General features: G+C 60.8%; 2 protein-coding genes across 2 annotated transcripts; both read left to right on the top strand.

Annotated features, from left to right (window-relative positions):
* Positions 1-1,928: 1,928 nt before the first annotated feature.
* LOC309599223 (sperm-associated antigen 4 protein-like) lies at positions 1,929-5,236 on the top strand (the record flags this gene model as incomplete). The annotated part of the gene is made up of 6 exons (XM_082338047.1): positions 1,929-2,006; positions 2,590-2,665; positions 3,251-3,363; positions 3,969-4,136; positions 4,497-4,586; positions 5,105-5,236. Coding segments are annotated over 6 exons (657 nt in total), but the record flags the coding sequence as incomplete, so codon positions are not given.
* A 3,639-nt stretch (positions 5,237-8,875) lies between these two features.
* On the top strand, positions 8,876-13,849 carry LOC309599224 (sperm-associated antigen 4 protein-like; the record flags this gene model as incomplete). Its single annotated transcript, XM_082338048.1, has 8 exons — positions 8,876-8,950; positions 9,325-9,378; positions 10,575-10,649; positions 11,233-11,308; positions 11,864-11,976; positions 12,582-12,749; positions 13,110-13,199; positions 13,718-13,849. Coding segments are annotated over 8 exons (783 nt in total), but the record flags the coding sequence as incomplete, so codon positions are not given.
* Between the last annotated feature and the right edge of the window lie 8,532 nt (positions 13,850-22,381).

The raw sequence follows: 22,381 nt of genomic DNA on the forward strand, positions 1-22,381 counted from the left end.
GGCGGTGGGGGGGGACAGCAGCCCGTGCCCCCTCCCCGAACGGCCACTGGGAGGTGTCTGCCGCGGGGCAGGGTGGGGCCAGGGGCCAGGGAGCAGGGAGGGACGGGCTGAGAATCGGGCTGTGCTGCCGGGTGGGCTTCCCGAGGCGGGGGGTCTGCTGCTGCCAGCTTGCTCCCACTGCAGGCCTGTAAAGCAAAGGATGGGGAAAGGAGAGGGGGGGCCCGCTGGGAGCAGCCCAGCTGTGCTGGCCTCTCTCGCTGCTGCTGGGACGGCCCGTCCTCTGGCAAGGGCCGCCACTCAGGCTACTCCTGCCCGCCTTCTTCACTGTGCTCGCCGATTGACCCTTGCTTCTGCGCAAACGCAGTCCTAGGATCACGTAGACGTTGTCCTTCAAGACTACTGTTGCCATTCTTCTGTTTCTTCCTATCTTCATGGTTCCGTGCATCTGTTCTCCCAAGGCCGAGTTGTCTGTAACGAGATTATCCCGGAGCCCCCTCTTATCTTATAACTATTCTTCTAGCTACTCCCTAAATCACATCAAACTGTAAGGCATTCACAACACCCTTAAATCACACCAGGGTGTCTTCTGAGCTAATGAAGAGACTAAGGTATTTACCACATCTTTCTTGCTCTTGTGGTTTTTAACCCTTTCGACAGGAGTCCCTCTTTTTCAGGCAAAAGGTGGCCCTGCAGAAGAAGAGGATCTTCCAAGTCGTCTTCTTGTTGCTCCCCGTGGCTCTTGGTGAGTTTGCATGAGCAGACACCTGAGAGCGACAGCCAGGCTGTGCTGCATGCCAGCTTTCCGCTGGCCAGCTTTCCTTTTGGGCCAGTATGGGCGGAAGCTCCCATGGCCCAAGCGCTTCCCGAGTACGTCCCGGACTGGGCCTGCCTTTTGGCCTGCCAGTAAGACTGGGAGTCTCCCAGCCATGCTGCTGCTCTGGCCACTGGACCACATGGCTTGCTTCGTCTGCAAGTCCGCGAGAGAAGGGCGTAGCTACTTCCAAGCCTGAACTGGGCATTCCCAGAGGGGAGGGGCCGTGCAGGGGGACCCATGGGGAGGTACGTACCTCTCCTAGCCCATGCAGCCTGGTCTCGGGGCTCCCTGAAGCAGCGAGGGGAAGCGGGGAATAGCTCTGGGGCACTGAGCACACCTGAGGCTCACGGCTGCGCAGTCCCCTCAAGCCTGGGCCGATGGCTTCCGGGCAGAGGCGCGTCCTCTCTCCACACCCCGCGTTCCCCACCTCCTCAGCTCACCTGCTGCCCCACCCCTAAGGCAACAGGCCGGAGACAACGCGACTGCAGGCATCGCTAGCGACCCCAGTAAAATAACTCTCTCTTGATGATGTGAATTGCAGCTGCTGTTTACTGCGGGACCTCACTGTCAGCGTGGACAATGCAGCCAAAGGGACTGCTGGAGGTCGGTGACTCCTGTGGCACAGGCACCTCTCGCAACAGAGCATCGCTGAGAGCGGCTGGATAAATCACGGGCTCTCCTGCTGCCACGCAGGGTGACCCAAAGAAGCAGCAGCTTGTGCCGAGTCTTCCTAGGGAAGCCTCTCCTGGGAAGCCCCGGCGGCTCTGGTAGCGGATGCTCGAACCGAGCGTTTTTCCCTTTCAGGCGCCGGCACTTGTGTCTGCAGAAGACCTGAAGACCCTGCGGTAAGAGACGTTTCCTGAGCTGGCATTGGTTCTGTGCAGAAGCGTCAGCCGACCTCGTGCTACCTGCACTCGTTTTGCTAACAGCCAGGGCTCCCGTACCTCCTACCTGCCTTTGCCTTCTGCTCAAACTGGTGTGGAAGGGAAGCGCTCGCAAAGCAGGGGAAGCACACGTGTCTCTCCTTCTTGCTGAGCTGAGACGCTCCCCAGAGGGGACTGGCCGCTCTCTGACAAGATCTGCTTTCCTGTCATGCAGGAACTTTTGCGTTTTGTTGGCGGAGCAAAGACAAATGATGCAGCTTCTGCTGGAGGAGGTGGCTCAACTGAGGGCGGAGATCAGCAGGGCAAAGGTGATGCTGCGTTTTGGGGAAGGAGGCTTGGCTGGGCAGAACCCCCGAGAAAGCACTCCTTGGGCTTGTTGGTGGGGTCAGACTGCTGACGGCAGCAAGCCAGCCTTTGCCCCAGGGGCTTGCTGGGTGAGCTTCTGCGCTGCACAGGCCCTTCTCCAGGCCCAGTTTAAGCAGGCTGCTTGAGGCAGCAGAGGACTCCCGAGAGCCTTCCCTTGGCACGCCGGCACTCTGGCTCCTCTGGCTGGGCTCCTGAGGCAGGGATGAGACCCAGGCACGCTGACGGGGCCAGCCGTCGCTTGCAGGGCCCGAGCCCATCTCCCCGCTGACCTGCAGAGCGTGGAGGGTGGCGATGAGGGTGTGGCGACCCTCGTCAACCCACCTCGTGGCCATGGCCGTGGCCGTGGACACAGATTCTCTTCCTCAGTCCTCGTGGCTCACATCAGCAGCAGAGAGTCTTGCAGCTCTGTGGACGAGGCTTGCCTTGCCTTTCTGACACTGGCCCTTTGCCTCTGCCGGCGCTAGCAGCCACGCTGAACTGCCTGCTGATGTGGTCCTTTTCTGTGTTCGTTTATGGCGTTCCCAGGAAGTGAACCAGGCAGAGTCCCAGATGGCTTCGGAAGTCTACGTCGAGATGTCTGACTGGGCCCTGAAAAGCTCTGGTATGGACACAAGCAGCCCAATCTCCTTGCCCTGCGCTTGTCTGCAGCACTCCCCAAAGAAGCCTGTGCTCCGGGCGCTGCTCTCCAAAGCGGGGGAGCTTCAATGCTTCATGGGGTCCAAGAGCAAGGCTGTGGCACAGTGGCTCTCTCAGACTCCCTCCCAGTCCTGCCCTCGGCCTCCGCACGGGGGCCTGCGCACGGGTGCCTCCGCCGCTGCCCCCGCACGTGTTCCTGTGCTGTTGGAAGGGCTCTCTTCCTCTCCACTGCATTGGAAGAGGGAACGGCTGGGCCACCCTTTGCTGCCCATGCCGCAAGCCCTCAGTTTTGGTGTGCTGTCATTCACGTGGGCGCCCGCTGTCTCCCAGAACCCTCAGACCTTCTCCTCCTGGCGCTGTGAGAGAAGCAGTCACCACCAGGCCGGTGGCTGCTGTCATTCCCCTGCACAGCTGGGCACCCCCAGCGGCGTGGGGAGGAGGAGAGGACTGACAGACGTGGAGCTGGCCGGCAGCATCAGAAATACTGTCTGAGCACCGAGTCCCCCTAGAATGTGGCCTCTTCCCGTCACCTGCTCTCCCTCCCTTCCAGGTGCCACCATCGACATGCAGAGAACTTCCGAGACCTACATCTGCAAAGAGAATTGGGGCTGCAGGCTTTTATGGCTCTTTCGCACTGCCAACCCCCCCGACACTATTTTGCAGGTATCGTAGCAGAACTCCTCAGGGAAGGTTTCCTGCCTCCCGCTGAAGTTGGGGACCGACCTCAGGGGCTCTGCCCTCGCTCCAGTGGCACTGCTCAAGCCCACAGTGTTGATCAGGTTCCTGAAAGCAAAGCTCGCACACAGGGCTGGGCTTGCTAGCAATCAGCGCTTCCCCTCAGGAGGGGAATGGAGCTGAACGGAGCCAAACCGCTGCATCTCGCCCACAGTGCTCTGCCCCAGCTGGGTGAAAGACTTTCTCCCTGGTGACCCCGTTTCCACGCCCATCCCTAACAGCGCCTTTTTGGGGCTGGCAGGCGGGAGGTGGGGGTGCCCTGCAGAGCCACTGGGCAGAGAGGTGTTTCTGCTAGGCTCTGACTGGGACGGTTTCATAACCGCTGGTCTCCTCTGCCCCATAATCCTGAGAGCCCCCTTTCAGTCAGGCAGGGACGAAGGCCTCCTGCTTCTGTCCATTTCCTCCCACGTGCCTCATTTTCAAGCCAAAATAGACCCCAAGGAAACAACGGTGCCTACGCTTCAAGCTACGCGGGCCACTGTGTTGGCCCCAACACTCTCTCACTCTTCCTTGCTCTCGCGTTCTGCTTGCAGCCGGATGTTTCCCCAGGAAACTGCTGGCCTTTACAAGGGGATCAGGGCCAGGTGGTCATCAGGTTGCCAGCACGAGTCCATCTGACTGCCGTCACTGTGCAGCACATCTCCAAAGAAGTCTCTCCATCTGGGACCGTCATCAGCGCCCCCAGAGACGTCGCTGTCTTTGTGAGTCTCTGCTGGGCGCTTCTGGCGGGGATCTGGCCCTGGGGGAAAGCCATGGCAGGGTCTTGCTTGCTTTTGTGCGTCCTCTGAGGTTTGCGTCCTGCTCTCTCCTGAGCACTGCAGTGCCCTAGCGGGACACTTCAAGGGCTCTAGGGGTTTCATCCCTCTTGAGACTTGTTTGGGACAAGCACCTCAGGGTTCCTGAGCAGAAGTCAAGGCCGAGCCTGAGCTCCACCACAGCGAGTGCTAGCCTACTGCTAGAGCCCCAGGAGAGGGTGGGGAGATAGCAGGGCTGATCCAGCACGTAGGTTCCCTCTTTGTGGGGACGAGTCTGAGCTGCTCTCCTTGTGCTTTGCCCCTGAGGGAGTGGATGCGGACGGAGAAGAGGAAACTCTCCTTGGGACGTTCACGTACAACGTGGCAAAGGAGACCATTCAGACCTTCCCTCTGAAGGTACGGGCCACGCGCAGGGGCAAGGTGCCGGGGAGCAAACCAGGTTTGCCTGCAAGTCCATGGCAGGAAGAGCGTGAATGCTTTCTCCCTGGGCCGAGGGACAGTGTCCTCTCCTCCCAGCACAGCGTGCCCCTTCTCTCCCCGTGCTCTCACGCCTGCCAGGAGGAAAGCGGGCAGAGCAGACAGCGGGAGCTTGGTGGGGTTGCACAGCAGCCGCCCCCCGCACAGGAGCACCTCCCCGGCCTCTCTGCCAGCACAGAGCAAGCAGCAGAGGGAAGGGGCAGAGGGGAGGGAGACTGAGCCCCAGCAGGGCTGGCATGCAGAGGATGCCAGCTGCCTTCCCCCTTCCCGTGTCCCCAGCAGCCCCGGTACCAGCAGCGAGCCTCAGATTGCCACAGCCGCTCCCACCCACTTTCAGGAGCTCGTTCCTGAGCAGGAGCAGGGCTGGCAGGGGGAGGCACCTTCATTGCATTGTCGCTCCTAACAGCCCCGCTTCCTTTTCCCGCTTTTCTTCCCAGAACGCGCCGCTTCCCAGAGCCTTTGCACGTGTCAAACTTCTGGTGAAGAGCAACTGGGGAAACCCAGCGTACACCTGCATTTATCGAGTGCAGGTTCACGGGAAGATGGCAAAACCAGAAAGCCTCGACTAAAGCCAGAGGAAAAAGAGAAGGGCATACAGAAAAGAGCAGCAGAAGGGGAAGGAACAAGAAAATAAAAAAGATGTGGCAATTCAGATTGGTGCAGAAGCTCTGTCTCCAAAGTGGGGTGTGCAAGAAGGCCCTTTGGGGGGAGGGCGGGAGCGTGCTGGAACCGTTAGGACCTCTCCTTAATTTTTTCTGCAACCTGAGGAAGGCAGTAAGCACTCCTAAGGTTTACTCCAGAGAGGAGAGGCCCAGCCTGGCACCGCTCCTTCTCCCGCCACCCCGGGAGGCTCCGCAAGCGGCACCGGCCCAGGGCAGGCAGAGGGGCCCGGCTGCAGTTTACCACAGGCAGACGGCCACCCGGCCCCGAGCGGGCTCTGCAGGAGCTCTCCCCGGAGCCCGCCCACCCTCTTCCTGGCCTCTCAGCCAATGGCGCCCGCCAGGCAGTGACAGGCAGGGCCCGCCCCCAGCCAGTGCAGCGCCCTTCTCTGTCCCCGCCCCCTCCGGCCCGCTGCCGTGGCAACGGGGCCGACTGCAGGCACGGCCTGCGGGCCGAGCGAGGAGCCTTGGGACAGCTCTTCGGGGCTGCCAGGGCCGGGGGCTGGGAGCTCCTCCCTTACTTTCCCGACGGTGGGGCCGCAGGAGCAGATGGAACCGTTTGGCCTAGCACCTTCCCAGCATCCCGGCTGTCGGTTTGTCGGTGACCCCCCAGTTTCTGTGAAAGGGGGGTGGGGAGCCTGTCTGAGCGGCCTGTGGGAAAGCCCCCCGTTCCTCGGCCCATCAACGTCCCCGCTCTAGAGCTGGCTGCTCTCTGTCGGGGGTCCTTTTGTGTCACATTGAGTAGTGTCGACGGGGAATTTTCCAGCGCTTGGCCCCTGGTTATTCTGCCCTTGGCATTGGGACGACCCTGACCCGTCTTTGCTCTTGACGGACCACCCTCTCTGGGGTTCCCAGAAAGGCTGTGCGGTTCTGCAGCCCTTGGGCTGTTCCCGTCATGGGCTCCACCATGTAACACTCGAGGCCCCTCGGTCCCCCAGTGCTGCATTGTGCAACACTTGGCTGTTCCCTCCCGCTGTTGCTATCATGGGCATCGTGTCCTGGGCTACAACGCCGCCTGCGCTAAGGACATCCCGGGCAGCCAGTCGGAAAGCTCGTCCAAAGGGTTCCAGGGATGGGGAGGGTTAGAACCCCGTCTTCCTGGCAGCTGTCTAACAGCAGGGAGTATTGGGAGGGGGTCAGGGTGGCAGGAGCATTCCCTGCGGGGTGCTGGAGGCTCCCAAGGGGTTCCTGAGAGATGGGGCTGGGGAGTGGGCATCCCAGGATGCTCGGGGGGGTTCTCATGCTGCTGGAAATGGTTTGTAAAGCTAAGCAGAAACGGCAATTGTGCCATTAGCTTTGTATGACGGTAGGCACCTTAGGTGGGACCATCCCCCGTGCATCCAGCGCCGTAATAAAGAGAATGCCTGCTTCTCGATGCTACGTTGGTGTGAAGAGGCTGATTCCCCATTTCGGTGACAGTTTGGGCGACCCAGATGGGACTCCGCTTCTGAATCTCGACGGATCCGCGGGATCGCAGGACCCCCAGCCGGCACCGAGGGATTCTCGGGAAGAACCTCCGAAGCCCGGACCGAAGAGCTGTGAGCAGGACCCCTGGGAAGGTAAAGGCATCCCTTTTCTGATTAAAAGGGCGGTTGCCTGCCCGTCAGGCGCGGCGAAGGCCTCGCAGGGTTGGGCTGTAAAGGTACCTAAGGGAAGGATTGGATCCTATGGGGCCCAAGTCCCTAGGACACCTGTGTCTGGAAACCTTTGGCCGAAGGGGTGGGTTGGAGTCCCACTGAAGGTAATCTAGGGGTTCGAGTCCCCTTCTGGGGAATGCCTCTGACTATTTTGTGCCAAGTTATTGTTTCTCTGTTTGGTGTTGCTGTATCTTTTATGGCGGGCACTAAGCCCGCTGCGGGAGGGGGGATTCGGAAAAGATCTCCCCTAGGACGTATCGTGAAACATTGGAGGAAATTGGGAGGGGAGCCTCTCACTCGGAAACAGCTTCTAGAATATGGTAACAATTGGTGGCCAATGTATAGTCTCGAAGATCAGGCAAAATGGCCAAAGAATGGAACTCTAAGATATACTACTATAGTACAACTGATGGTACTTTGCAGGCGGGAGGGTAAATGGGATGAAGTAGCAGACGTGGATTTATTTTTCACACTAAGGAACCACCCGGAATGGCAGAAGGAACGCAGAATAATCCCACAGGATCCTCTGATCTTGGCTCTAGAAAAGGAGGGGAGGGGTAGGAATTTAAAACGATGGGGTTCTGCTTGTAGAAAATCCGCTCCTTTCGTACAAGCCCATCTTGCCTCTTACTGGGTTTTTCTTCTTGGCATACAAAAGAGTTCCGAAAGGAGAAATGCTGGCAGAAGCAGCTGCCCCACGGGTTGAGAGCAAAGCCCCCGTTCCAGGCTGCTTTCTGGTTTCCTGGGGGTGCCCAGGAGAGCTGGAACCCTGCCCGGCAGCACAGGCCAGGCAGCCGCCCGGCACAGGAGCGTGGCAGGGTTTGGCGGGCCCAGAGGCATGTGCTCCCACCGCCCAGGAGAGCGGCAGCCGTGCTGCCCCAGGGGAGCCCACCGGCTCTCCCCGCCCTGCTGCGCCCTGGGGAGCCCCAGTGTGATGTCAGAGCCACCAGTGTGAGGTCAGAGCTGGCCGCCCGCACAGCCCTGTGGCGCGCGGGCAAGGAGCCCCCAGCTGCCGTGTGGCTCTTGCCCTGGGCAGGCGCGCTCCTGCTGTGGGGCAGCGTGGGGCTGCTGCCGGAGCTGTTTTTGCCTGGGCAGGCCACGCTGCTGGGGCTGAGGGGGAAGAGCGGAGCGGGGAGCCTGCCTTTGCCCAGAGATGGCGAGGAGAAAGGCCGCCGAGAGAAGACGCCAAGGGCCCTCCCAAGGCTCCTTGGGGAACGAGGCCGGCCAACAGCTGGCAGGGGAGGCAGCGGGGCCGAGCTGCTGCCAGACGAGTAGGTACGAAGCCTGGCATGTGCCCGGGGCATCAGGTTGGGCTGGTAGCACGGACGTGGCCTAGCACGGTCAGTGGGGTGCGGAGCAGCCTGGGGAAGCCGACAGAAGTTTTCTGAAGAAGAGCCCCGTGGTTTGCGAAGCCCCCCTTCTGTGGGGACGGGTCTCGGCGGAAAGCCTGGCTCACTCTCGCAGCCAAAAGGCAGTGTGCAGCAGGGGCTTTTGGGGAGGCGGTAGCCTCGTGCTGCAGGGTCGGAGCCCAGCCCTGCTGCACGGGGAGGCCAAGCCCCTGGGGCCTGAGACTGGCCCCCTCGGGACGCTGAGGCGCGATCCTGCCTGGCTGATGGGAGCAGCTGTGCGGGGCAGAGAGGGGTCGGGAGACCTGGGAGTGCCCAGGGAAGAGGTGGGGGGGGGCGGTGGGGGGGGACAGCAGCCCGTGCCCCCTCCCTGAACGGCCACTGGGAGGTGTCTGCCGCGGGGCAGGGTGGGGCCAGGGGCCAGGGAGCAGGGAGGGACGGGCTGAGAATCGGGCTGTGCTGCCGGGTGGGCTTCCCGAGGCGGGGGGTCTGCTGCTGCCAGCTTGCTCCCACTGCAGGCCTGTAAAGCAAAGGATGGGGAGGGGGGGGGGGAGCCCGCTGGGAGCAGCCCAGCTGTGCTGGCCTCTCTCGCTGCTGCTGGGACGGCCCGTCCTCTGGCAAGGGCCGCCACTCAGGCTACTCCTGCCCGCCTTCTTCACTGTGCTCGCCGATTGACCCTTGCTTCTGCGCAAACGCAGTCCTAGGATCACGTAGACGTTGTCCTTCAAGACTACTGTTGCCATTCTTCTGTTTCTTCCTATCTTCATGGTTCCGTGCATCTGTTCTCCCAAGGCCGAGTTGTCTGTAACGAGATTATCCCGGAGCCCCCTCTTATCTTATAACTATTCTTCTAGCTACTCCCTAAATCACATCAAACTGTAAGGCATTCACAACACCCTTAAATCACACCAGGGTGTCTTCTGAGCTAATGAAGAGACTAAGGTATTTACCACATCTTTCTTGCTCTTGTGGTTTTTAACCCTTTCGACAGGAGTCCCTCTTTTTCAGGCAAAAGGTGGCCCTGCAGAAGAAGAGGATCTTCCAAGTCGTCTTCTTGTTGCTCCCCGTGGCTCTTGGTGAGTTTGCATGAGCAGACACCTGAGAGCGACAGCCAGGCTGTGCTGCATGCCAGCTTTCCGCTGGCCAGCTTTCCTTTTGGGCCAGTATGGGCGGAAACTCCCATGGCCCAAGCGCTTCCCGAGTACGTCCCGGACTGGGCCTGCCTTTTGGCCTGCCAGTAAGACTGGGAGTCTCCCAGCCATGCTGCTGCTCTGGCCACTGGACCACATGGCTTGCTTCGTCTGCAAGTCCGCGAGAGAAGGGCGTAGCTACTTCCAAGCCTGAACTGGGCATTCCCAGAGGGGAGGGGCCGTGCAGGGGGACCCATGGGGAGGTACGTACCTCTCCTAGCCCATGCAGCCTGGTCTCGGGGCTCCCTGAAGCAGCGAGGGGAAGCGGGGAATAGCTCTGGGGCACTGAGCACACCTGAGGCTCACGGCTGCGCAGTCCCCTCAAGCCTGGGCCGATGGCTTCCGGGCAGAGGCGCGTCCTCTCTCCGCACCCCGCGTTCCCCACCTCCTCACCTCACCTGCTGCCCCACCCCTAAGGCAACAGGCCGGAGACAACGCGACTGCAGGCACCGCTAGCGACCCCAGTAAAATAACTCTCTCTTGATGATGTGAATTGCAGCTGCTGTTTACTGTGGGACCTCACTGTCAGGGTGGACAATGCAGCCAAAGGGACTGCTAGAGGTCGGTGACTCCTGTGGCACAGACACCTCTCGCAACAGAGCATCGCTGAGAGCGGCTGGATAAATCACGGGCTCTCCTGCTGCCACGCAGGGTGACCCAAAGAAGCAGCAGCTTGTGCCGAGTCTTCCTAGGGAAGCCTCTCCTGGGAAGCCCCGGCGGCTCTGGTAGCGGATGCTCGAACCGAGCGTTTTTCCCTTTCAGGCGCCGGCACTTGTGTCTGCAGAAGACCTGAAGACCCTGCGGTAAGAGACGTTTCCTGAGCTGGCATTGGTTCTGTGCAGAAGCGTCAGCCGACCTCGTGCTACCTGCACTCGTTTTGCTAACAGCCAGGGCTCCCGTACCTCCTACCTGCCTTTGCCTTCTGCTCAAACTGGTGTGGAAGGGAAGCGCTCGCAAAGCAGGGGAAGCACACGTGTCTCTCCTTCTTGCTGAGCTGAGACGCTCCCCAGAGGGGACTGGCCGCTCTCTGACAAGATCTGCTTTCCTGTCATGCAGGAACTTTTGCGTTTTGTTGGCGGAGCAAAGACAAATGATGCAGCTTCTGCTGGAGGAGGTGGCTCAACTGAGGGCGGAGATCAGCAGGGCAAAGGTGATGCTGCGTTTTGGGGAAGGAGGCTTGGCTGGGCAGAACCCCCGAGAAAGCACTCCTTGGGCTTGTTGGTGGGGTCAGACTGCTGACGGCAGCAAGCCAGCCTTTGCCCCAGGGGCTTGCTGGGTGAGCTTCTGCGCTGCACAGGCCCTTCTCCAGGCCCAGTTTAAGCAGGCTGCTTGAGGCAGCAGAGGACTCCCGAGAGCCTTCCCTTGGCACGCCGGCACTCTGGCTCCTCTGGCTGGGCTCCTGAGGCAGGGATGAGACCCAGGCACGCTGACGGGGCCAGCCGTCGCTTGCAGGGCCCGAGCCCATCTCCCCGCTGACCTGCAGAGCGTGGAGGGTGGCGATGAGGGTGTGGCGACCCTCGTCAACCCACCTCGTGGCCATGGCCGTGGCCGTGGACACAGATTCTCTTCCTCAGTCCTCGTGGCTCACATCAGCAGCAGAGAGTCTTGCAGCTCCGTGGACGAGGCTTGCCTTGCCTTTCTGACACTGGCCCTTTGCCTCTGCCGGTGCTAGCAGCCACGCTGAAGTGCCTGCTGATGTGGTCCTTTTCTGTGTTCGTTTATGGCGTTCCCAGGAAGTGAACCAGGCAGCGTCCCAGATGGCTTCGGAAGTCTACGTCGAGATGTCTGACTGGGCCCTGAAAAGCTCTGGTATGGACACAAGCAGCCCAGTCTCCTTGCCCTGCGCTTGTCTGCAGCACTCCCCAAAGAAGCCCGTGCTCCGGGCGCTGCTCTCCAAAGTGGGGGAGCTTCAATGCTTCATGGGGTCCAAGAGCAAGGCTGTGGCACAGTGGCTCTCTCAGACTCCCTCCCAGTCCTGCCCTCGGCCTCCGCACGGGGGCCTGCGCACGGGTGCCTCCGCCGCTGCCCCCGCACGTGTTCCTGTGCTGTTGGAAGGGCTCTCTTCCTCTCCACTGCATTGGAAGAGGGAACGGCTGGGCCACCCTTTGCTGCCCATGCCGCAAGCCCTCAGTTTTGGTGTGCTGTCATTCACGTGGGCGCCCGCTGTCTCCCAGAACCCTCAGACCTTCTCCTCGTGGCGCTGTGAGAGAAGCAGTCACCACCAGGCCGGTGGCTGCTGTCATTCCCCTGCGCAGCTGGGCACCCCCAGCGGCGTGGGGAGGAGGAGAGGACTGACAGACGTGGAGCTGGCCGGCAGCATCAGAATGTGGCCTCTTCCCGTCACCTGCTCTCCCTCCCTTCCAGGTGCCACCATCGACATGCAGAGAACTTCCGAGACCTACATCTGCAAAGAGAATTGGGGCTGCAGGCTTTTATGGCTCTTTCGCACTGCCAACCCTCCCGACACTATTTTGCAGGTATCGTAGCAGAACTCCTCAGGGAAGGTTTCCTGCCTCCCGCTGAAGTTGGGGACCGACCTCAGGGGCTCTGCCCTCGCTCCAGTGGCACTGCTCAAGCCCACAGTGTTGATCAGGTTCCTGAAAGCAAAGCTCGCACACAGGGCTGGGCTTGCTAGCAATCAGCGCTTCCCCTCAGGAGGGGAATGGAGCTGAACGGAGCCAAACTGCTGCATCTCGCCCACAGTGCTCTGCCCCAGCTGGGTGAAAGACTTTCTCCCTGGTGACCCCGTTTCCACGCCCATCCCTAACAGCGCCTTTTTGGGGCTGGCAGGCGGGAGGTGGGGGTGCCCTGCAGAGCCACTGGGCAGAGAGGTGTTTCTGCTAGGCTCTGACTGGGACGGTTTCATAACCGCTGGTCTCCTCTGCCCCATAATCCTGAGAGCCCCCTTTCAGTCAGGCAGGGACGAAGGCCTCCTGCTTCTGTCCATTTCCTCCCACGCGCCTCATTTTCAAGCCAAAATAGACCCCATGGACACAACGGTGCCTACGCTTCAAGCTACGCGGGCCACTGTGTTGGCCCCAACACTCTCTCACTCTTCCTTGCTCTCGCGTTCTGCTTGCAGCCGGATGTTTCCCCAGGAAACTGCTGGCCTTTACAAGGGGATCAGGGCCAGGTGGTCATCAGGTTGCCAGCACGAGTCCATCTGACTGCCGTCACTGTGCAGCACATCTCCAAAGAAGTCTCTCCATCTGGGACCGTCATCAGCGCCCCCAGAGACGTCGCTGTCTTTGTGAGTCTCTGCTGGGCGCTTCTGGCGGGGATCTGGCCCTGGGGGAAAGCCATGGCAGGGTCTTGCTTGCTTTTGTGCGTCCTCTGAGGTTTGCATCCTGCTCTCTCCTGAGCACTGCAGTGCCCTAGCGGGACACTTCAAGGGCTCTAGGGGTTTCATCCCTCTTGAGACTTGCTTGGGACAAGCACCTCAGGGTTCCTGAGCAGAAGTCAAGGCCGAGCCTGAGCTCCACCACAGCGAGTGCTAGCCTACTGCTAGAGCCCCAGGAGAGGGTGGGGAGATAGCAGGGCTGATCCAGCACGTAGGTTCCCTCTTTGTGGGGACGAGTCTGAGCTGCTCTCCTTGTGCTTTGCCCCTGAGGGAGTGGATGCGGACGGAGAAGAGGAAACTCTCCTTGGGACGTTCACGTACAACGTGGCAAAGGAGACCATTCAGACCTTCCCTCTGAAGGTACGGGCCACGCGCAGGGGCAAGGTGCCGGGGAGCAAACCAGGTTTGCCTGCAAGTCCATGGCAGGAAGAGCGTGAATGCTTTCTCCCTGGGCCGAGGGACAGTGTCCTCTCCTCCCAGCACAGCGTGCCCCTTCTCTCCCCGTGCTCTCACGCCTGCCAGGAGGAAAGCGGGCAGAGCAGACAGCGGGAGCTTGGTGGGGTTGCACAGCAGCCGCCCCCCACACAGGAGCACCTCCCCGGCCTCTCTGCCAGCACAGAGCAAGCAGCAGAGGGAAGGGGCAGAGGGGAGGGAGACTGAGCCCCAGCAGGGCTGGCATGCAGAGGATGCCAGCTGCCTTCCCCCTTCCCGTGTCCCCAGCAGCCCCGGTACCAGCAGCGAGCCTCAGATTGCCACAGCCGCTCCCACCCACTTTCAGGAGCTCGTTCCTGAGCAGGAGCAGGGCTGGCAGGGAGGGACACCTTCATTGCATTGTCGCTCCTAACACCCCCGCTTCCTTTTCCCGCTTTTCTTCCCAGAACGCGCCGCTTCCCAGAGCCTTTGCACGTGTCAAACTTCTGGTGAAGAGCAACTGGGGAAACCCAGCGTACACCTGCATTTATCGAGTGCAGGTTCACGGGAAGATGGCAAAACCAGAAAGCCTCGACTAAAGCCAGAGGAAAAAGAGAAGGGCATACAGAAAAGAGCAGCAGAAGGGGAAGGAACAAGAAAATAAAAAAGATGTGGCAATTCAGATTGGTGCAGAAGCTCTGTCTCCAAAGTGGGGTGTGCAAGAAGGCCCTTTGGGGGGAGGGCGGGAGCGTGCTGGAACCGTTAGGACCTCTCCTTAATTTTTTCTGCAACCTGAGGAAGGCAGTAAGCACTCCTAAGGTTTACTCCAGAGAGGAGAGGCCCAGCCTGGCACCGCTCCTTCTCCCGCCACCCCGGGAGGCTCCGCAAGCGGCACCGGCCCAGGGCGGGCAGAGGGGCCCGGCTGCAGTTTACCACAGGCAGACGGCCACCCGGCCCCGAGCGGGCTCTGCAGGAGCTCTCCCCGGAGCCCGCCCACCCTCTTCCTGGCCTCTCAGCCAATGGCGCCCGCCAGGCAGTGACAGGCAGGGCCCGCCCCCAGCCAGTGCAGCGCCCTTCTCTGTCCCCGCCCCCTCCGGCCCGCTGCCGTGGCAACGGGGCCGACTGCAGGCACGGCCTGCGGGCCGAGCGAGGAGCCTTGGGACAGCTCTTCGGGGCTGCCAGGGCCGGGGGCTGGGAGCTCCTCCCTTACTTTCCCGACGGCGGCGCCGCAGGAGCAGATGGAACCGTTTGGCCTAGCACCTTCCCAGCATCCCGGCTGTCGGTTTGTCGGTGACCCCCCAGTTTCTGTGAAAGGGGGGTGGGGAGCCTGTCTGAGCGGCCTGTGGGAAAGCCCCCCGTTCCTCGGCCCATCAACGTCCCCGCTCTAGAGCTGGCTGCTCTCTGTCGGGGGTCCTTTTGTGTCACATTGAGTAGTGTCGACGGGGAATTTTCCAGCGCTTGGCCCCTGGTTATTCTGCCCTTGGCATTGGGACGACCCTGACCCGTCTTTGCTCTTGACGGACCACCCTCTCTGGGGTTCCCAGAAAGGCTGTGCGGTTCTGCAGCCCTTGGGCTGTTCCCGTCATGGGCTCCACCATGTAACACTCGAGGCCCCTCGGTCCCCCAGTGCTGCATTGTGCAACACTTGGCTGTTCCCTCCCGCTGTTGCTATCATGGGCATCGTGTCCTGGGCTACAACGCCGCCTGCGCTAAGGACATCCCGGGCAGCCAGTCGGAAAGCTCGTCCAAAGGGTTCCAGGGATGGGGAGGGTTAGAACCCCGTCTTCCTGGCAGCTGTCTAACAGCAGGGAGTATTGGGAGGGGGTCAGGGTGGCAGGAGCATTCCCTGCGGGGTGCTGGAGGCTCCCAAGGGGTTCCTGAGAGATGGGGCTGGGGAGTGGGCATCCCAGGATGCTCGGGGGGGTTCTCATGCTGCTGGAAATGGTTTGTAAAGCTAAGCAGAAACGGCAATTGTGCCATTAGCTTTGTATGACGGTAGGCACCTTAGGTGGGACCATCCCCCGTGCATCCAGCGCCGTAATAAAGAGAATGCCTGCTTCTCGATGCTACGTTGGTGTGAAGAGGCTGATTCCCCATTTCGGTGACAGTTTGGGCGACCCAGATGGGACTCCGCTTCTGAATCTCGACGGATCCGCGGGATCGCAGGACCCCCAGCCGGCACCGAGGGATTCTCGGGAAGAACCTCCGAAGCCCGGACCGAAGAGCTGTGAGCAGGACCCCTGGGAAGGTAAAGGCATCCCTTTTCTGATTAAAAGGGCGGTTGCCTGCCCGTCAGGCGCGGCGAAGGCCTCGCAGGGTTGGGCTGTAAAGGTACCTAAGGGAAGGATTGGATCCTATGGGGCCCAAGTCCCTAGGACACCTGTGTCTGGAAACCTTTGGCCGAAGGGGTGGGTTGGAGTCCCACTGAAGGTAATCTAGGGGTTCGAGTCCCCTTCTGGGGAATGCCTCTGACTATTTTGTGCCAAGTTATTGTTTCTCTGTTTGGTGTTGCTGTATCTTTTATGGCGGGCACTAAGCCCGCTGCGGGAGGGGGGATTCGGAAAAGATCTCCCCTAGGACGTATCGTGAAACATTGGAGGAAATTGGGAGGGGAGCCTCTCACTCGGAAACAGCTTCTAGAATATGGTAACAATTGGTGGCCAATGTATAGTCTCGAAGATCAGGCAAAATGGCCAAAGAATGGAACTCTGAGATATACTACTATAGTACAACTGATGGTACTTTGCAGGCGGGAGGGTAAATGGGATGAAGTAGCAGACGTGGATTTATTTTTCACACTAAGGAACCACCCGGAATGGCAGAAGGAACGCAGAATAATCCCACAGGATCCTCTGATCTTGGCTCTAGAAAAGGAGGGGAGGGGTAGGAATTTAAAACGATGGGGTTCTGCTTGTAGAAAATCCGCTCCTTTCGTACAAGCCCGTCTTGCCTCTTACTGGGTTTTTCTTCTTGGCATACAAAAGAGTTCCGAAAGGAGAAATGCTGGCAGAAGCAGCTGCCCCACGGGTTGAGAGCAAAGCCCCCGTTCCAGGCTGCTTTCTGGTTTCCCGGGGGTGCCCAGGAGAGCTGGAACCCTGCCCGGCAGCACAGGCCAGGCAGCCGCCCGGCACAGGAGCGTGGCAGGGTTTGGCGGGCCCAGAGGCATGTGCTCCCACCGCCCAGGAGAGCGGCAGCCGTGCTGCCCCAGGGGAGCCCACCGGCTCTCCCCGCCCTGCTGCGCCCTGGGGAGCCCCAGTGTGATGTCAGAGCCACCAGTGTGAGGTCAGAGCTGGCCGCCTGCACAGCCCTGTGGCGCGCGGGCAAGGAGCCCCCAGCTGCCGTGTGGCTCTTGCCCTGGGCAGGCGCGCTCCTGCTGTGGGGCAGCGTGGGGCTGCTGCCGGAGCTGTTTTTGCCTGGGCAGGCCACGCTGCTGGGGCTGAGGGGGAAGAGCGGAGCGGGGAGCCTGCCTTTGCCCAGAGATGGCGAGGAGAAAGGCCGCCGAGAGAAGACGCCAAGGGCCCTCCCAAGGCTCCTTGGGGAACGAGGCCGGCCAACAGCCGGCAGGGGAGGCAGCGGGGCCGAGCTGCTGCCAGACGAGTAGGTACGAAGCCTGGCATGTGCCCGGGGCATCAGGTTGGGCTGGTAGCACGGACGTGGCCTAGCACGGTCAGTGGGGTGCGGAGCAGCCTGGGGAAGCCGACAGAAGTTTTCTGAAGAAGAGCCCCGTGGTTTGCGAAGCCCCCCTTCTGTGGGGACGGGTCTCGGCGGAAAGCCTGGCTCACTCTCGCAGCCAAAAGGCAGTGTGCAGCAGGGGCTTTTGGGGAGGCGGTAGCCTCGTGCTGCAGGGTCGGAGCCCAGCCCTGCTGCACGGGGAGGCCAAGCCCCTGGGGCCTGAGACTGGCCCCCTCGGGACGCTGAGGCGCGATCCTGCCTGGCTGATGGGAGCAGCTGTGCGGGGCAGAGAGGGGTCGGGAGACCTGGGAGTGCCCAGGGAAGAGGGGGGGGGGGCGGTGGGGGGGGACAGCAGCCCGTGCCCCCTCCCCGAACGGCCACTGGGAGGTGTCTGCCGCGGGGCAGGGTGGGGCCAGGGGCCAGGGAGCAGGGAGGGACGGGCTGAGAATCGGGGCTGTGCTGCCGGGTGGGCTTCCCGAGGCGGGGGGTCTGCTGCTGCCAGCTTGCTCCCACTGCAGGCCTGTAAAGCAAAGGATGGGGAAAGGAGAGGGGGGGCCCGCTGGGAGCAGCCCAGCTGTGCTGGCCTCTCTCGCTGCTGCTGGGACGGCCCGTCCTCTGGCAAGGGCCGCCACTCAGGCTACTCCTGCCCGCCTTCTTCACTGTGCTCGCCGATTGACCCTTGCTTCTGCGCAAACGCAGTCCTAGGATCACGTAGACGTTGTCCTTCAAGACTACTGTTGCCATTCTTCTGTTTCTTCCTATCTTCATGGTTCCGTGCATCTGTTCTCCCAAGGCCGAGTTGTCTGTAACGAGATTATCCCGGAGCCCCCTCTTATCTTATAACTATTCTTCTAGCTACTCCCTAAATCACATCAAACTGTAAGGCATTCACAACACCCTTAAATCACACCAGGGTGTCTTCTGAGCTAATGAAGAGACTAAGGTATTTACCACATCTTTCTTGCTCTTGTGGTTTTTAACCCTTTCGACAGGAGTCCCTCTTTTTCAGGCAAAAGGTGGCCCTGCAGAAGAAGAGGATCTTCCAAGTCGTCTTCTTGTTGCTCCCCGTGGCTCTTGGTGAGTTTGCATGAGCAGACACGTGAGAGCGACAGCCAGGCTGTGCTGCATGCCAGCTTTCCGCTGGCCAGCTTTCCTTTTGGGCCAGTATGGGCGGAAACTCCCATGGCCCAAGCGCTTCCCGAGTACGTCCCGGACTGGGCCTGCCTTTTGGCCTGCCAGTAAGACTGGGAGTCTCCCAGCCATGCTGCTGCTCTGGCCACTGGACCACATGGCTTGCTTCGTCTGCAAGTCCGCGAGAGAAGGGCGTAGCTACTTCCAAGCCTGAACTGGGCATTCCCAGAGGGGAGGGGCCGTGCAGGGGGACCCATGGGGAGGTACGTACCTCTCCTAGCCCATGCAGCCTGGTCTCGGGGCTCCCTGAAGCAGCGAGGGGAAGCGGGGAATAGCTCTGGGGCACTGAGCACACCTGAGGCTCACGGCTGCGCAGTCCCCTCAAGCCTGGGCCGATGGCTTCCGGGCAGAGGCGCGTCCTCTCTCCGCACCCCGCGTTCCCCACCTCCTCAGCTCACCTGCTGCCCCACCCCTAAGGCAACAGGCCGGAGACAACGCGACTGCAGGCACCGCTAGCGACCCCAGTAAAATAACTCTCTCTTGATGATGTGAATTGCAGCTGCTGTTTACTGCGGGACCTCACTGTCAGCGTGGACAATGCAGCCAAAGGGACTGCTGGAGGTCGGTGACTCCTGTGGCACAGACACCTCTCGCAACAGAGCATCGCTGAGAGCGGCTGGATAAATCACGGGCTCTCCTGCTGCCACGCAGGGTGACCCAAAGAAGCAGCAGCTTGTGCCGAGTCTTCCTAGGGAAGCCTCTCCTGGGAAGCCCCGGCGGCTCTGGTAGCGGATGCTCGAACCGAGCGTTTTTCCCTTTCAGGCGCCGGCACTTGTGTCTGCAGAAGACCTGAAGACCCTGCGGTAAGAGACGTTTCCTGAGCTGGCATTGGTTCTGTGCAGAAGCGTCAGCCGACCTCGTGCTACCTGCACTCGTTTTGCTAACAGCCAGGGCTCCCATACCTCCTACCTGCCTTTGCCTTCTGCTCAAACTGGTGTGGAAGGGAAGTGCTCGCAAAGCAGGGGAAGCACACGTGTCTCTCCTCTTGCTGAGACGCTCCCCAGAGGGGACTGGCCGCTCTCTGACAAGATCTGCTTTCCTGTCATGCAGGAACTTTTGCGTTTTGTTGGCGGAGCAAAGACAAATGATGCAGCTTCTGCTGGAGGAGGTGGCTCAACTGAGGGCGGAGATCAGCAGGGCAAAGGTGATGCTGCGTTTTGGGGAAGGAGGCTTGGCTGGGCAGAACCCCCGAGAAAGCACTCCTTGGGCTTGTTGGTGGGGTCAGACTGCTGACTGCAGCAAGCCAGCCTTTGCCCCAGGGGCTTGCTGGGTGAGCTTCTGCGCTGCACAGGCCCTTCTCCAGGCCCAGTTTAAGCAGGCTGCTTGAGGCAGCAGAGGACTCCCGAGAGCCTTCCCTTGGCACGCCGGCACTCTGGCTCCTCTGGCTGGGCTCCTGAGGCAGGGATGAGACCCAGGCACGCTGACGGGGCCAGCCGTCGCTTGCAGGGCCCGAGCCCATCTCCCCGCTGACCTGCAGAGCGTGGAGGGTGGGGATGAGGGTGTGGCGACCCTCGTCAACCCACCTCGTGGCCATGGCCGTGGCCGTGGACACAGATTCTCTTCCTCAGTCCTCGTGGCTCACATCAGCAGCAGAGAGTCTTGCAGCTCTGTGGACGAGGCTTGCCTTGCCTTTCTGACACTGGCCCTTTGCCTCTGCCGGCGCTAGCAGCCACGCTGAAGTGCCTGCTGATGTGGTCCTTTTCTGTGTTCGTTTATGGCGTTCCCAGGAAGTGAACCAGGCAGCGTCCCAGATGGCTTCGGAAGTCTACGTCGAGATGTCTGACTGGGCCCTGAAAAGCTCTGGTATGGACACAAGCAGCCCAATCTCCTTGCCCTGCGCTTGTCTGCAGCACTCCCCAAAGAAGCCTGTGCTCCGGGCGCTGCTCTCCAAAGTGGGGGAGCTTCAATGCTTCATGGGGTCCAAGAGCAAGGCTGTGGCACAGTGGCTCTCTCAGACTCCCTCCCAGTCCTGCCCTCGGCCTCCGCACGGGGGCCTGCGCACGGGTGCCTCCGCCGCTGCCCCCGCACGTGTTCCTGTGCTGTTGGAAGGGCTCTCTTCCTCTCCACTGCATTGGAAGAGGGAACGGCTGGGCCATCCTTTGCTGCCCATGCCGCAAGCCCTCAGTTTTGGTGTGCTGTCATTCACGTGGGTGCCCGCTGTCTCCCAGAACCCTCAGACCTTCTCCTCCTGGCGCTGTGAGAGAAGCAGTCACCACCAGGCCGGTGGCTGCTGTCATTCCCCCCCGACACTATTTTGCAGGTATCGTAGCAGAACTCCTCAGGGAAGGTTTCCTGCCTCCCGCTGAAGTTGGGGACCGACCTCAGGGGCTCTGCCCTCGCTCCAGTGGCACTGCTCAAGCCCACAGTGTTGATCAGGTTCCTGAAAGCAAAGCTCGCACACAGGGCTGGGCTTGCTAGCAATCAGCGCTTCCCCTCAGGAGGGGAATGGAGCTGAACGGAGCCAAACCGCTGCATCTCGCCCACAGTGCTCTGCCCCAGCTGGGTGAAAGACTTTCTCCCTGGTGACCCCGTTTCCACGCCCATCCCTAACAGCGCCTTTTTGGGGCTGGCAGGCGGGAGGTGGGGGTGCCCTGCAGAGCCACTGGGCAGAGAGGTGTTTCTGCTAGGCTCTGACTGGGACGGTTTCATAACCGCTGGTCTCCTCTGCCCCATAATCCTGAGAGCCCCCTTTCAGTCAGGCAGGGACGAAGGCCTCCTGCTTCTGTCCATTTCCTCCCACGTGCCTCATTTTCAAGCCAAAATAGACCCCAAGGAAACAACGGTGCCTACGCTTCAAGCTACGCGGGCCACTGTGTTGGCCCCAACACTCTCTCACTCTTCCTTGCTCTCGCGTTCTGCTTGCAGCCGGATGTTTCCCCAGGAAACTGCTGGCCTTTACAAGGGGATCAGGGCCAGGTGGTCATCAGGTTGCCAGCACGAGTCCATCTGACTGCCGTCACTGTGCAGCACATCTCCAAAGAAGTCTCTCCATCTGGGACCGTCATCAGCGCCCCCAGAGACGTCGCTGTCTTTGTGAGTCTCTGCTGGGCGCTTCTGGCGGGGATCTGGCCCTGGGGGAAAGCCATGGCAGGGTCTTGCTTGCTTTTGTGCGTCCTCTGAGGTTTGCGTCCTGCTCTCTCCTGAGCACTGCAGTGCCCTAGCGGGACACTTCAAGGGCTCTAGGGGTTTCATCCCTCTTGAGACTTGTTTGGGACAAGCACCTCAGGGTTCCTGAGCAGAAGTCAAGGCCGAGCCTGAGCTCCACCACAGCGAGTGCTAGCCTACTGCTAGAGCCCCAGGAGAGGGTGGGGAGATAGCAGGGCTGATCCAGCACGTAGGTTCCCTCTTTGTGGGGACGAGTCTGAGCTGCTCTCCTTGTGCTTTGCCCCTGAGGGAGTGGATGCGGACGGAGAAGAGGAAACTCTCCTTGGGACGTTCACGTACAACGTGGCAAAGGAGACCATTCAGACCTTCCCTCTGAAGGTACGGGCCACGCGCAGGGGCAAGGTGCCGGGGAGCAAACCAGGTTTGCCTGCAAGTCCATGGCAGGAAGAGCGTGAATGCTTTCTCCCTGGGCCGAGGGACAGTGTCCTCTCCTCCCAGCACAGCGTGCCCCTTCTCTCCCCGTGCTCTCACGCCTGCCAGGAGGAAAGCGGGCAGAGCAGACAGCGGGAGCTTGGTGGGGTTGCACAGCAGCCGCCCCCCGCACAGGAGCACCTCCCCGGCCTCTCTGCCAGCACAGAGCAAGCAGCAGAGGGAAGGGGCAGAGGGGAGGGAGACTGAGCCCCAGCAGGGCCGGCATGCAGAGGATGCCAGCTGCCTTCCCCCTTCCCGTGTCCCCAGCAGCCCCGGTACCAGCAGCGAGCCTCAGATTGCCACAGCCGCTCCCACGCACTTTCAGGAGCTCGTTCCTGAGCAGGAGCAGGGCTGGCAGGGGGAGACACCTTCATTGCATTGTCGCTCCTAACACCCCCGCTTCCTTTTCCCGCTTTTCTTCCCAGAACGCGCCGCTTCCCAGAGCCTTTGCACGTGTCAAACTTCTGGTGAAGAGCAACTGGGGAAACCCAGCGTACACCTGCATTTATCGAGTGCAGGTTCACGGGAAGATGGCAAAACCAGAAAGCCTCGACTAAAGCCAGAGGAAAAAGAGAAGGGCATACAGAAAAGAGCAGCAGAAGGGGAAGGAACAAGAAAATAAAAAAGATGTGGCAATTCAGATTGGTGCAGAAGCTCTGTCTCCAAAGTGGGGTGTGCAAGAAGGCCCTTTG

This window comes from Platalea leucorodia (assembly GCF_965183815.1).
Source record: "Platalea leucorodia genome assembly, contig: SUPER_19_unloc_1, whole genome shotgun sequence".
In the NCBI taxonomy this organism is placed as follows: Eukaryota; Metazoa; Chordata; class Aves; order Pelecaniformes; family Threskiornithidae; genus Platalea; species Platalea leucorodia.